General features: G+C 33.3%; 2 protein-coding genes across 2 annotated transcripts; both read left to right on the top strand.

Annotated features, from left to right (window-relative positions):
- Positions 1-7,723: 7,723 nt before the first annotated feature.
- Positions 7,724-9,721, top strand: LOC145016253 (uncharacterized). Its single transcript, XM_078974633.1, has 5 exons — positions 7,724-7,963; positions 8,077-8,195; positions 8,268-8,727; positions 8,788-8,865; positions 9,254-9,721. Exons 1-5 carry the CDS (start codon positions 7,724-7,726, stop codon positions 9,719-9,721), a joined length of 1,365 nt encoding a protein of 454 aa, XP_078830759.1.
- A 51-nt stretch (positions 9,722-9,772) lies between these two features.
- Positions 9,773-10,648, top strand: LOC145016252 (uncharacterized). Its single transcript, XM_078974632.1, has one exon. The coding sequence runs from the start codon at positions 9,773-9,775 to the stop codon at positions 10,646-10,648; it is 876 nt and encodes a 291-aa protein (XP_078830758.1).
- Positions 10,649-15,593: the final 4,945 nt, after the last annotated feature.

The following is a 15,593-nucleotide window of genomic DNA, read 5'->3' as shown; positions in this document are numbered from 1 at the left end:
ATTTGATTTATCTACCAAACTTTTCACAAAATATAAAGAATTCACTAAAATTAATATTTTCCAAAAATATCACACCGAAATTGAACATTCTACAAATCGGTATACTCTGATTTTAAATAAGGTATAAACAAATCGGTTTTTTCTGACCGTAAAATTGGAGAAGTTACAATTACATTAATGACGTGTTTAATATCACTATCATCAACTATAGTACAACAATACTACAAGTCATGTTGTAAAGTAAGACTAATATTTGATTTATCTACCAAACCAGTCTTACTTTTCACAAAATATAAAGAATTCACTAAAATTAATATTTTCCAAAGAGGTCGCACCAAAATTGAACATTCTATAAATTTCTCCACGTGACCCAACATACGATAGTTGAGTATCAACTAACTCTCACATCCCATCAGTTACAATTAAAAGAAAATATTCACCATGGCTTATATTATGATAGTTCAGAGAACAAATAACACTAAAACTATACTAAAAATGTTATATTCTTTTTTATACATGTACTAGAGAATAATATAAGAAATCGTAGTCAAAGTTACCATAATATCATAGTCAAAATGTACAATAGTGTAGTTAAACTAACATTGAATAAAAAAATATGATCAAGTCGTAGACAGGATGAGAGGTAACTACAGATTGCATATGTTCATATGTGGGTTCGTTATTAAAATAAAAAAAAAAGCGAGAGAAACCGTAGCCGAGGTGAAAGGAAACCACAGATTGCCAAATGTCATCTACGATTTCGTCATCTCATAAATGAACAAAAAAATTATTAGACTTGGCCGAAATCACAGACGAAATCTAAAATCGTAGGCGAGTTAGCCTTATATATGGCTATTTTATAAAAATTATAATTTTGGTTATTTTGTGAAAAATCATTAAAAATTAGGTTATTTTTATAAGTTTCTCAAAAATAATATGCTAACTAATGTACACAATCAATGAATCTAAAACATTAGACGCCCCCTCTTTATATACACAGTAAATTACACGAATGGTCCCTATGGTTTGGGGTAATTTAAACGTTTGGTCCCTAACTTGTTTTTCTAACTCGGAAAGTCCCTATTGTTTGCTTGTGTTACGTGCATGGTCCCTGTCTTACCTAAAAAGACTATTATTTAATTAGGGAAAAAAAAAAAGTGAGTTATGTAAGGTAATGTGAGGGGATGAGTTGGAGGTGTGTTTATTTAAATAAATTAAAAAATCAATGGTAAAAATAATCTTTTTAGGTAAAACATGGACCATGCACGTAACAAAAGCAAACAGTAGGGATCTTCCGAGTTAAAAAAATAAGTTAGGGACTAAACATACAGATTACCCAAACCATAGGGACCATTCGTGTAATTTACTCTTATATATATTTACTTTTCGTTCAAAATGCATAACATGAATAGTTGAGTGTACGTTTTGAATAATCTGAAGATATAATTCGAACTGAAACTGTCGTATTTCAAAACACAACCGACTTTATTGTTACAATATTATGGAACAAATGCAGATGTCATGAATGATACCGACTTAATATTACACTCGTTAAACAATAACGAAAATATCTAAATTTATGCATTATTTATATAAAAACAAAAAGAAACGTTCTTTGTGAAACTTTGTAAATTACGGGGCCAAATTAAAAGTTACTTGTCTTTATTATAAAAACATAAACGTGCATCATTTAGTAAAATTTGTCTAACATTGTAGATATGAATCATATGATAATATTCTCCTAGATATACTCATTCGTGTCACTTTATGTAAATTGTCCTCATCAAGTGTGGACTTTTATCTTTATACTTACAAGTATGGTATCTAATTTTTTTATTTATAAAGCAATCAACGTTAATATTGTATATTTAACACAGAACGACTTTTTTTGTAAAGATATTAATGCCTTATATATACAATCAACTTATATGTTTTTCTAATTGTGTAAATTGTAATGAATTAAATTTCTTAAAATTTATGTATTCGGTTAGTTTGTTCCGAACATACATAAGTTGCTAGCTAATAAATCAATGTTATTGTATAATTTAAGGATAAATTAATCACAAGTCAAAGTTTAAACACAAATTTGGTAGCAAAATCATCTTTCGCAAAAACTGGTAAAAATTTGACATGACCAATAGTAAATGTCTTATTATAATACTTTTTCAATATCTTTTGTTATTATTTTTACAAAAATACTGACATGGCCTATGTTTAAAATCAAAAACTAATATTTATTGCAATTCTACGATTCTAGTTTGTGTCGCTTTGCCTTTGAAAAGTTAGTTCCCATTTCACCATTTGTTTGTGTTTTTCGGATTGGTTAGGGATGTCAAAAAATCACGTGGACTCCGAACCCGTAGGGCTCCGATCCCTAATGGAGAATATTTGTTTAAAAAATTGGGGACAGGGGCGGGGGCGTGGGCAATGTTAACCCCCATTTTAGTTTCGGGGCGGGGGCGGGGGTGGGGGCGGCAGACCTACACAGAAGCCATATTAGATTTTTTCGAAACTTCGTTAATATTCTAACAAGGAAGAAGACTAACAAAAGTTATATAACAATTAAAGCTAAAAAAAAGGTATATAATCACCTAAATCAATGTATTTTGTAATTTTTTTTCATTTTATTATTGTTCCAAAAGAAAGACATAAACGGTCAGTTAGTTATTATAAAAAAAAATGTTTGAAAAATAACTTAACATGGCAATCAAACTATTTTGTAATTTTTTTTATCACTTAGGTACACTTATATTATGTATTGTAACGTTTGTAATAATGACATAATAGGTCCCTAGATTTAACATAATAGGTCCCTAGATTTAATTATATGTAGTATGATGGATATGACGTTGTCTATAACTTAAAGGACTAAATCTATGTAGTTTTATAACTTACTCATAAGGTGTAATTGATAATTAAACACATAATTATGAGAGAAACTTATGAGGGGAATATTTATGAAGGGAATATGAATTGATTCATCTCCTCCTAACATAAATTCATTCTCACTATATAAACATCATAATCACATGTGTTATCCATCCACTAGATTGATCATGAAATCATCTTCAATATGAAGGGGATATCATCTTCTCCAATAAGTGTTCTTCGTTATGTTTGAGTTTTATTAAGTTTAGGTTGAATTGATAGTGTGATTATGCCTATAAATTCAACATATGCAGAGCATGGTTTGATTTAAATTTTATGCTTTAATCTCTACTTTGGTGTTTGATTCCTTATAATCCACACTTCACCATACAAACCCTTAGTTTATCTTGTGATTTTTATATCTGAAATATCAAATGATAATGATTAGGGGTTTGTTTCTTAAAACAAATGGGGTTAAAATAGAAATTAAGTAAACGAATAACTAGTGACCACATGTTTGAAATTTGCAATTTGTCTTCTTGAAGCTAAAACTCTTTCATTGCCGCTATTTAAATATTTGCAACTTGATTTTTTTTTTAAGATCACGACGACTGCTTTAGAATCCAAAGTTTTATCATTAATCAATTCGTAATAAATTCTGTAATTTTCCACTCATATTATTCGATCAAGCTACAAGAAAAAAAGCCCATTGTTTATAACGGATGGCTTTTCTTAAACCTTTTCTTTTGTGTATTTTTTCTTGTTATTTAATATAAATATATTCGGTGGAATTATTATATTATTATATAGAAGAATAAAACCATAAAGATCCACCGGTCAATACTTAAAGTTCTGGTTTTAATAAAACTAGATTATGACCTGCTTAAAACGCGGAGAACATATAAAAAGTACAAATAAAGTTATAAAAAGCTGATACAATAAATAAATAAATAAAGATAATATAACATCCGGATTCTTGGAGGTACTTTAATTTATTATATTTTGGGTTTTGGACAATACCACGTCGTGGAGAAGGCATCCCACGACGTGGCGATGGTCATTGTACTGTGGGTTTTTAAATGGCTGCCACAGTGTTGCAGCTTATGACCACGACGTGGCCAATGCTTAATGAAAAACCATAATATCCAGGATTGCTCCGTATTTAAGGGAATGTGATGGCTAGGGTTGCTCACCCTCAGCCTCCATCACACCCTCTCAGCCTTCAAGCAAACCCTAGCCTCCATTTTTTCTCTCTAAGCTTTTTGTGTTGATTTTTAGTGATTGAAGAAGGAGGTGACTTTTAGGCTTGGATTCAGCAAGCAACTATTCTCACAATCTTACTGTGCATCTTCTGGACTCTTGTAAGTCCCTAAGTTCCAAGCTTTTTGGTTTATTATACATAGATCTAGGTTTCTATACCTTAATCTTCATGTTCTTGATTATTGGGTGGTGTACGTCACACCCCCAAAACGCAATGGCGGAAACGTTCGGGGGTAGAGGAGGTTATGTACAGTATCACAGCAATTGTATCATAGTAATCAAAGTAAACACAATCATTACTGTAACAAACTGTTTATTTATTAAATAAATAAACAAATTAATGAATGAATAATAGCCCTAAAATGAATAATTATATATAAAATGATGGTCTCGAAGAGCTAATTGTCATAATTAAAGAAGTTGGGGGTTAAAATGTGAGTTTCGGATTAGTTTTGTAATATTTATGAAGGCAGGGGCTATATGGTAACTTCTAGGACTTCATTTGAAGAGATTTTGGAGGCTAAGGGACTGTTTGGTAATTATTGTACCTAAATTGCAATGGATTTTAATATTGAGGGATGTTTAGTAATTTGTGGGCTGAACTTGAAAAGGATTTAAGGAATCAGGGTATATTTAGTAAATTATGGATTTAAGTTGAAGGGAATTTAGATGGAAGGGGTTAAAAAGGTAAATTTCGAACTCCATTTGAAATGATTTTAGAAGGGAGGGACCGTAGTTGTTGTTACAGGAATATGTTTTGAAGGAACCGGGTATATAGCCTTAACTTCACCAATTATTAACCCTAAACCTAACTATTATGTCTCAGGCACCACCACCTATTTTCTTTCATTCCTCGATCATCAATGGCTGCCAACGACTACCACTCAGTCGCTGCCGTTCGAGACCGTTGCCTTGCCGCTGAGTCGAGTTCTTATCGCTGTCAGGGAACCACCGAAATGAGTTTGCCATCATTGTTCTGCCATGGCCAAGGACGAGGGCCAACCTCGTGCTGTTGTTCGGTCGGACCACTGTCGCTGGTACCGACGTGAGCTGAAGTCGAAGAGTCGATGTTGTGACAGTAAGAAGCTAGTCGAGCAGTGTTCGTAGCCGTCATTTTCGTGTTCCGGTGGAGATGCAACCTCCGTTTCCCCACTGTAGCCGCTCCTTCTTCCTCTTCTTTCCCATCGTTGACCGCTACTACGACCTTCTTGTGTCTATGTCGTTCGTTGAATGCCACCAGGTGGGTGGCTGTAACGCCCGTAGATCAGGGCTAGTCAATTTAGAGACGATAGACGTTGAAAATAAATTTTTGATGAAAGATTATTTATAATGAATAATCTTAACTAAGTTTTAGTATATGTTACGAGGATTTCGTACATATAAAGAACGCCGAAATCTGAGTTATCACGAAGAAGTTATGACCTGTCGAAGTTTCGCGACAGAACCGGCACGACACAGCGCGACGTAAAAAGTGAATTTACGTTAGAGTGATATTTAGCCTTAGCAATATAAATGAAAGGCGTAGAATACGTTAAACCATGAGCGTGCATAAAAAGAACGCCCAATTCTGACTTCGTATGAGGAAGTTATGATTTTTCGAAGTTTCGACTTAGCAGTACGCAGCCCGAATGCTCGATTTGAGACCGAGCGGTTTTTAGCCGAAACAATCTAAATTAGAATTGAAGATCTCATTAATTGTAGTAAAACGATAAAAAGATAGGCGAAAACGGACGTCGGATGAAGAAGTTATGATTTTATAACGGAGTTTTCCTGTCCCGGCCTACTAAAAATAAATAATAAAAATAAATTCAAAATTAGCCGACGAAGTCTAAACAAAAGTTGTAGATCGTAGTCTTACCTACGCGTGGATATAAAGAATGTCGAAAACGGAGTTTGTATGAGGAAGATATGAATTTTTGAAGTTTATTTAATAATTTCGATATTTAATTTAAATAAAAATTGGCTGATATTATCCATGGGGGGAGTCAGCGACCTGATCGTCGTTACGCCCTGCGTAATGAAATTTACGCCCCGCGTAAATCGGGCTTCATCCCCTATAAAAGGAAGTCGAGTGCAGCCGATTCAGTTGCTCATTTCTTCCCGTTTTCTCGCATTTTTGCATCGTTTTTCGTGCAAGAAATATCCCGAAGCCCCGGTATCATTCCCAAGCTCCGAAGCAAGTCCCGAGGCCCCGAAGATCCCGAGAAGTGCAATTCCCGAGCCGAAGCTCTGCCCACGAGGAGTCCGGTTTTTGTGAAGATCTTCCAGATCTACCAAAGAATACTACTTCTACAAGCCGTAGTGCTGTCCGATCATCTTCTGATCAAGTGAGTGTGTAGTTACTTTCTTCTAACGCATAATTATGAAGTATTTTATACGAAATACGTGTTATGTGTATATATGTTGTTGTTTATATGTATGAGTGTGTGGCTACTCTCTTCTAAACACATAAATATAAAGTATTGGCTATGAAATACGTGCTATGCGTTATATATTAATTGTCTATATGAGATGGGCTTGAAATTGATGTTTTTATATGGGTGTTAAATAATTTAAACTATATATGTAATTTATCTACAAATATGTTGGGTAGAACATGGGTAGATGAAATAGTTGATGTGTGTTGAAAGAATGTGATAAGAGAAACTTGAGGATATAATGGTGATGATAATTAGGTGATGATAGATAAGTGATGAATTACGAGTCTAGGCGATGTTGTGGCTACGTATTCATGCGATGATAGTCTATCTCTTATTATGAATTACGAGTCCAGGCGATGTTGTGGCTACATATTCATGGGATGATAGTCTAACCCTTATTATGATTTACGAGTCCAGGCGATGTTGTGGCTGTGTAATCATGCGATGATACCCTAACCCTTACTAGACATATATTGAGGGAGTGATCCCCGAATTAGTATTGTCTATATGATACAGGCGATGATCCTTAGGAAAAAGTTCTTAGGAACAAGCATATAAGGATATAAGATGTAAGGAGATGAGCGGTAAATATGATATAGGAGATGACCCTTAGGATAATATCTTTAGGGGAGATTAAAAGAAGATAATGGGGATGGGTAATTGGGTTGATTGTTTGATGATTGAATATAATAATTATATTATTGTGGGCTGAAAACCCTATATGCTCACCAGGATCCCAAGCCTGACCCACTCAGTTTAATTGTATCACAGGTATCGATACGAAGCTGCTTTGCACTAAGAGATTAAAGGAGATGTAAATGATTAGTGTAATTAAATGTAAGTTCTGTTTATGCTTATATGTCTGTATCGGAACATGACATCCTGAGGTTTTATTATTAAATAAAAATACAATCTCTTTGAGAAATGTTTTGATAAGTTATTATCATATCTTGTTTTGGGAACAAATTCCACAACCGTTTTCTTTAAAAGATTACTCTGATTTTATAAAACAAAGCATAAACAAATCGGTCTTTTCTGGCCGTGAAAATGGGGATGTCACAGTGGCTGCTTCGGATTCCGAGCAAAGCGCATAGGGGTCGTTACCCTAACCTGCCGCCACTAGCTACCATGGAAGGTGGTTGTGCGTGCTTTGGTGTGTGCTGTTTATTGTTATAATGGAGTGGGTGTCGTGTGGGGTTTGTTTGATGGTCGGAAAATGGAAAATATACCCACCATGGCCGCCAGCCATGGTGGCTGCCGCCATGCGCCACTGTCGGCCACCATTAGGTGGTTGTGTGTGTTTATCTTTTAGTGTATGGTGGACAAAAAATGCTCTAAAAACTTTCCAAAGCAATTCTGTAACCATACGTTTCTTGATCAGAATGGTTTTCCCTTATATAGGAGAAGAAACAATGGTCATTTTGTTGAAAAATCGGGTGTGCATTTGGATAATAGAAATGTTGTTCCGTACAAAAAATATCTATTGAGAAGATATCAAGCACGTATTAATGTTGAATGGTGCAATCAGGGCTCTTCTATAAAATATTTATTTAAATGCATAAACAAGGGACCTGATAGAGCTACAGTTGTCGTTGAACAAAGCAATAATGACTATGATAATAATAATACGGTTGATGAAATCAATGAGTATTACGACTGTAGATATCTATCTGCATGTGAAGCATCATGGTGAATTTTTAAATATGATGTTCATTACAGGTATCCTTCTGTGGTTAGACTGCCTTTTCATCTGCCTGGTCAACAACAAATTGTATATGGGGAAGACGATGATATTGACGATGTTCTCGACGAACCTTTTGTTTCTTCTTCAATGTTCACAGCTTGGATGGAGTGTAATGCAGTTAATGGTGATGCACGTAAACTTACGTATGTTGAATTCCTTACAAAGTTTCTTTGGCAACGTGGTGATAAGATTTGGAAGCCACGGGAAGTAGGAAAGTGCATTGGTAGAATTCATTCGGCTTCACCTAATCTAGTGGAAGCTTATTTCTTAAGAATTTTGTTAAATAAGATCAAAGGTCCGAAATCATTTGAAGAAATTCACACGGTAAATGGTGAAGAATATTCTTCTTTTAGAGATGCTTGTTATGCTCTTGGGCTCTTGGATGATGACAAGGAATACATCGATGCAATCAAAGAAGCAATTCATATGGATCTGGTTTTTACCTACGATTTTTATTTGCTACATTATTGATGTGTAACAGTATGTCTGAACCAGAGGTTGTTTGGGAAAACACATGGGAATATTTGGCAGATGGAATTCTTTATAACAAACAATAGATATTCGAGCCTCCAGGTATTAAAGTTTTATTATTATTATTTATTTAAAAAGACAATTATTTATTTTTAAACGTACGTTAACTAATATTTTAATTATAAATAAATATTGTTAATAATATTTCTAATTAATTTGCTCTTTATCCTCCAGACTTATCACTTAATGAAGATCAACTTAAGAACTTAACTTTCTTCGAGATTGAACAAGTTTTACTAAGGAACAACTCCACTTTAAAAAAATTATAAAAACATGCCTATCCCAGATGTGGATTCTGTTTCTTCAAACAATCGACTTGTCACCAAGGAGCTAGATTATGACATTCCTATTATGAAGACTGAGTTTGATCATATGTTTCTTGCATTGACAAATGAGCAGCATCACATTTTCCTTGATATCATGGGTGCAGTTAAAAAATAAAGGAGATGTCTTCTTTGTTTATGGTTATGGTGGGACTGGTAAAACTTTTTTATGGAATACAATATCTGCAGCTATTAGATGTGATGGTCATATTGTTTTAAATGTTGTTTCAAGTGGGATTACTTCATTATTATTGCCTGGAGGTAGACCATCAGACTCTCGATTTATAATTCCATTTGAACTAACAGAGGATTATGTTTGTAAAATAAGTCGAGATGGTGACCTCGCTAGGTTATTGAGAAAAACCTCATTGATAATTTGGGATGAAGCTCCTGTGGTCCATAAGCATGCATTTGAAGCTTTAGATCGAAGTTTGAAAGATGTGTTCAGGTCTGAAAATTCTAGCAACTCATATATTCCTTTTGGAGGGAAAGTTATTGTTTTTGGAAAAATTTCAGACAGATTAAACCTGTTATTCCTAGTGGAAGTAGACAAAACATTGTTAATTCTTCTTTAAGTTCTTTATATTTATGGCAACATTGCAAGATCCATAAATTAACAAAAAAACATGAGGCTAACTGTTGGAAGGGATCAATCTAATATAGAAAAAATCAAAGATTTTACAGAATGGTTGTTGGATATAGGAGAAGGCAAACTTGGTGGTATCAACGATGGAGAAACGATTATTGATATTCCAGATTATATTCTCATTAATGATCCACATGATCCTACAGGTTCATTAATCGACTTTGTATATCCTTCAATTTTGGAAAAGTACAACAATACAAGATATTTTCAAGAAAGAGCAATACTTGCTCCAAAGAATGAAGTGGTTCGGGAAATAAATGACCGTTTGCTATTGAAGTTTCCAGGAGATGAGGTTGAATACTTAAGTTCGGATAGTATATGCCAATCTGAATTTGTCCATGATCAGTTTGATGCAAATTTATATTCACATGATGTTTTAAATGGTCTGAAGGTATCAGATTTACCAAACCATAAGTTAGTTTTAAAAATCGGTGTTCCAGTTATGTTGTTGAGAAATATTGATCAGAAAAATGGCTTATGTAGTGGGACAAGACTTCAGGTGATATCATTGGGCAAACGTGTTATTGAGGCACGCATCATATCTGGAACTAATATTGGAAACCGTATTTTTATTCCAAGAATGTCTTCAACTCCATCAGAAAAGAAGATTCTCTTCAAATTTCAAAGAAGACAGTTTCCATTGGCTGTATGTTTTGCAATGATCATTAATAAGATTCAGGAACAATCATTATCCAAGGTTGGTTTGTTTCTCAAACATCCCGTATTTTCATATGGCCAATTGTATGTTGCATTATCTAGAGTTCAAAGCAGAGGGAGATTAAAATTATTAATTTTAGATAAGGACGGTACCCTCACAAATCAAACTTCCAATGTTGTTTATAAAGAAGTTTTCTAGAATTTATAAACAGTGTTTTTGTACCATCTTTTATTTACTTTTAAAAAATAATATTTCATCCATCATATTAATTAAATAATTTATAATACTTTATTGCATTTCATTTATTCATGTTAATTACAATATCACTATTCTTCATTTTTTGTAAACTTTGATATGTTTTTTTATTACACAACCAAAGTGAAAATTATAATTCTATTTCAAATTATCAACCGTGGATTTCCACGGGTTTTAACCTAGTCTGATTATAAATTAGTTGGAAGTCCAATCCATATCCGACCAGATAGCATAAATCCGATTACATTTTATAGAAGTATAAAACCGTATATTTAAAATTCCTAATCGGATAGTTGTTTAGAAAAATTATAAATTTGATCCAATTTGTGTGCTTCCGCTTTACAGAGAAGAGAAGGAATAGAAATGCACACAACATATGTATTCAACAAATGATTAGTGGATGTCTGTTGTTAAGAAAAAAAATCAAATAAAATTATGGGCTAAATGGATTTGTTAAGATGAATCCACATTATATTTTTATTCATTATAGTTGTATAAAATTAATGTTTTTATTATGACCGTGGAAAAGACATCAAATTATAAATTGTAGAATTGATTATTTGATAAAAGTTTATATTATATTTGTCATTACCCAATTTACAATAAGAATGTGTATTCCGTTATATAACACAAAGTGGAACAACTAACAAAATATCAATGTTTGGGCTTAAAGACGTCAAATCTGACCCGGAATATGCTTTCGTTATTCCAACTTATCCTATTGGATATCCCTAGATATAATTGATAAATTAGAGTCAATTACAGTTTGATCCCTAGGGTTTCCCTAATCTGCATTTTCAATTTATTTTTTTGATATGACAAGTCCTTGTGGTTTTCAAGACTTTCATTAGTGTCCTTGAGGTAGTTACCATCTATAATGTTCCGTTAAGTGCTTCTTAAATGACGTACATTGGTTTTTTTCATGAATATATTTTGATATATGCATGCAGATATTATAAAATGAACAATACAAATAAGAAATAGACATATGAAAGACCACAATCATATATCTTATATTTTCATATATGGTGTGAAAATATTCACTGAGCTTGCTTCTAATAAACAAAGTTACATGTGGAATTGATTGACAACTGTTGGTTTAGATGTATGACATAGCGGAGGGGAAATAAAGATCTTGATCGGTGTAAATTTTCAACACATAGAGGTTCAAAAACTCAAAGTTTGTCCACACATTCGCATATAAATTTCACTAGAATACATTATTTTTCATTGACCCCAAGGTTAAAAAGGTTGTATGCTTCACAAGAAACATCCGCTTCCATGTGATGACACACTGAGAATCATGATCATGATGTTGGGTAATGTGTCATCCATCCAATTTTGGAGCTTATAATCTCTTTGATATTAGTCATCATTCATTTCAACTGAAAGGCATAATGTTAGGTTAGGCCTATGTATATGTGGGTTTCAACCCGATGGAGCCCAATAATAACGAAATTCATCTTGGCATATTATTATAACATCTTATAATTTGCCACCATATATGTGTATAAAAGATTCTTGCATGTTTTTTAATGTAATTGTGTTCGGACCTACTAACCCTAAGAGAAGCTAGATGTTTTCCTTCAATCGGTTGTTGTAGAACCGAAACAATTATGGGAAGAAGGTGACTTAACTTATGATGTTTCTTTGAGACAAACTTTTCAATTAAGAGTTGCTTTGATGTGGACAATTATCAGTTTTCCGGCATATGGAATGTTATCGGGTTGGGAAACCATAGGGAAGTTAGCATGTCCATGTTGTGGGAAACTTTTACAAGCTTAGCTGGCTCAATCAATTTGGGGCTCTAAAGCAAACAAAAAAATTGAGGCTCTTCATGCAAGCAAATAGTTTCAAACTTAAGACCTTTAATTTTACTAACCAATGCTTTTACCATCAGGCTAAGCTTCAACTTGTCTTTCTAACCAAAAAAATTCATATATATGCATATATAACAGAATAAGCTTTAAAATTGGAGACCCTTTAGAATTGGGGATCCTAAACTCTTACTTAGTTTTCCAAAAGGTAGAGTCGGCCTGTGATCACCCATATATAAAGGATAATAATAAGTTCACCAAGAACCATATAGAGACATAAGGCCACCTCCAAGTATGAATGGTGAAGAAACCGTAAGAAAAATTGAGGAATTTGGTCTCTTAAAAGTGGTTGAACTTAATTCAGACATAGTCATCATCAAATCCCATTGTCTCGTAATCTATTTTCCTCAACGTATAGCTCCACATTTTCATCATATGGTACATAATCTTCCCCACCATTTGTTTCACGTGTTGGTAGAATAGGTGTTTAATTACTATGTCACTAATCATATGGTATAAAATCTTCCCCATTATTTATGTATTCGAGTTTAGGAATATGAGTAAGTTAAATTTTTTTCATTTTTATCTATATTGAACTTAATCATATAACTATGTCACCAAACTTTTTGTTTTGTAAGTTATTTCCATAAGACCATTGCTCTACAATTATTCATTCAATCATTTGATGAAAGAGTATATCCAAATACATATAATAGATAGATATAATTGAAATTACCACTAAATAACATTTAACCAATGCAATTTGGCATAAAAGTTCAATACATATCGATTGAAGGCAAACGGGCAACAAGCTGCGCCGCTAGTCCTTTCTGGATGGCAAAACCAATTCTTTTGAAAACAACATTTGTGGATCTAGGAGATATGACATTAGAATGCATGACCCGTTGGACTCTATTAAGGAGCTCCACCGCATCTGGTGCGAAAAAACCAAATGTATCGAATACAAAAGGAACAAACACATGTTGATTTTCTCTATGATGAGTTTTAGGTAACTATGTATTTTATGTAATTATTAGGAAAACATTAACTGATTAACATTTAAACCCATGTATATATTTTGTAATGTAGAAAAAATGTCATTGGGATTTATAAGTTTGAGCACGACTTGCAATATTTTGAGCTCATCTTTATATCGAACAAGCTCTAATAGCTTGATATATAAAAGTTGAACTTGTTTGCAACTCTAGGATTCAATTTGTGAAATTAAAGTGGGATCGATGTACTATATCTTATAAATATTTAGAAATTAAAGTGGGATTGATGTACTATATCTTATAAATATGTAATAGGGGTAAAACAAATATATTAGAGGTGACAAATATATCGCTTAAAGATATTCAAGAAATACTATCAAAGTGATCTATTATTTAATGACTAGGGATTAAACACTTCAAAATATAATCATGACAAATTCACAAAACTATAAAAAAAAATGGTCCTGTTGTTTGCATATTTTATTTGGCTAAGATCCAAAATAGTTTCAACTTGAAAAAATATGCCTTATGGATTTTATTGTCACCTTAAAGTTAACATTATTAACTATAATTTATCAAGTCAATGGCAAATTACAGTTTTACCCTTATTATTATTATTATTATTATTATTATTATTATTATTATTATTTGTCTCTTATTAATATTTTATACACATTAAAAGAAAACATTTTACCCTAAACCCCATCTCACCCCCACCTCTTAGATTAAAACCATATTATTTCTCCTTCAGGTTATTTGTCAGTGTCTCTACCAGCACCACACTCATCCATCTCCACCACCCTCATATTCTTCTCCTCTGGCGACCCACCCATCATCCATGTCTACCTTCTCTGACGGTGTAGCCTTATTCACCACTGTTCTCCATGTCAACCATCATGCAAACCCACTAGAAAACACACCACTCATACAACCCCAAGAGGAATACCACATCCTTGTACTCTCTCTCTCTCTCTCTCTCTCTCTCTCATATCCCAATGCCCTTGGATGTGTTTCAAAATATACAAATCTCCCACCAAACTACCTTCACCACCATCATATCCCAAGACTGAAGTCACCATCGATCCTGAAAGAAGGCAAAATATCTCTCACTCCACCTTCATCGTAAACATTAAACGGGAGGAAGGAAAAAACCCAACGCTAGAGACTGTCGGTCTCCACTTCTCTGCAACCAATTCTCTTTCCCTCTGTGGTCATTAGTTCTCAACTGATGTAGGCCATTTTCATAATGTATAACTCACACACAACACTGTCTCTCCCTAATCTATTTACATATTTACGTTTTTCCTTCCTTCTCTTTCAATTTATATGGTTAATATTAGAGTGTTCCCCTAATTCATGTTTTTCCTTGATGTCGATGATCAAAGCATTGTCTCCACAGGTATCGTTCGATCTAATCCTTAATTTCGTATCAATATTTTTGACTTTATAGAGTTAGTGTTTCATTGATCGTTCGCTTATCATGAAACTAAGTGTAGTGGTGGATTAATTCCAGTGATGGTTGAATCGAATTCATTGTCAATTGTTGAAATTCTATAGTTTTTGCTTGGTTTTGTGAAATTAAAATGTATATGAGGTGGTTCAATTATATTGCTTATGTTGTAGCAAAATTCGACACTTATTTGAATCAGGTTCTAAGGAAAAGTTTGATCTTCTAGAAGGAAAACACAAAGATGGTTAAAATGGTGGTGGTGGTGATTTTGGTGGCGGGGATTGTATTGATGGTGTGTTTTGCTTGTTCGAAATATGGATGCACGTAAATTGGTTGGAATCTTAGTATCTGACCGGAGAGATGAATGTCGTTGGAGGGAAGAAGGGTCGGAAGAAATGCGATCTAGCGTCAAGTGGGTGAGGTGGTAGGTTAACGAACGGGAGAGTAAGATACACATATAAGTTTAATAATAGTTATAAATAAATAAAAATCAAAAAAAAAATCTAATATAAGGTTAAGATGGCAATTTAATAGGCTTAACGTCTTACTCTAATAAATAAAAATTATTTGTCACATGTCATTTTTCTATTCATTTTTTCCAATTTATTTTGCTACATGTCATTTTA

The sequence above is a fragment of the Lactuca saligna genome, chromosome 9 (genome assembly GCF_052625555.1).
Source record: "Lactuca saligna cultivar CGN05327 chromosome 9, ASM5262555v1, whole genome shotgun sequence".
In the NCBI taxonomy this organism is placed as follows: domain Eukaryota; kingdom Viridiplantae; phylum Streptophyta; class Magnoliopsida; order Asterales; family Asteraceae; genus Lactuca; species Lactuca saligna.
The sequence above is the reverse complement of the archived record's forward strand: the minus strand, read 5'-3'. Positions and strand labels throughout refer to the sequence as shown.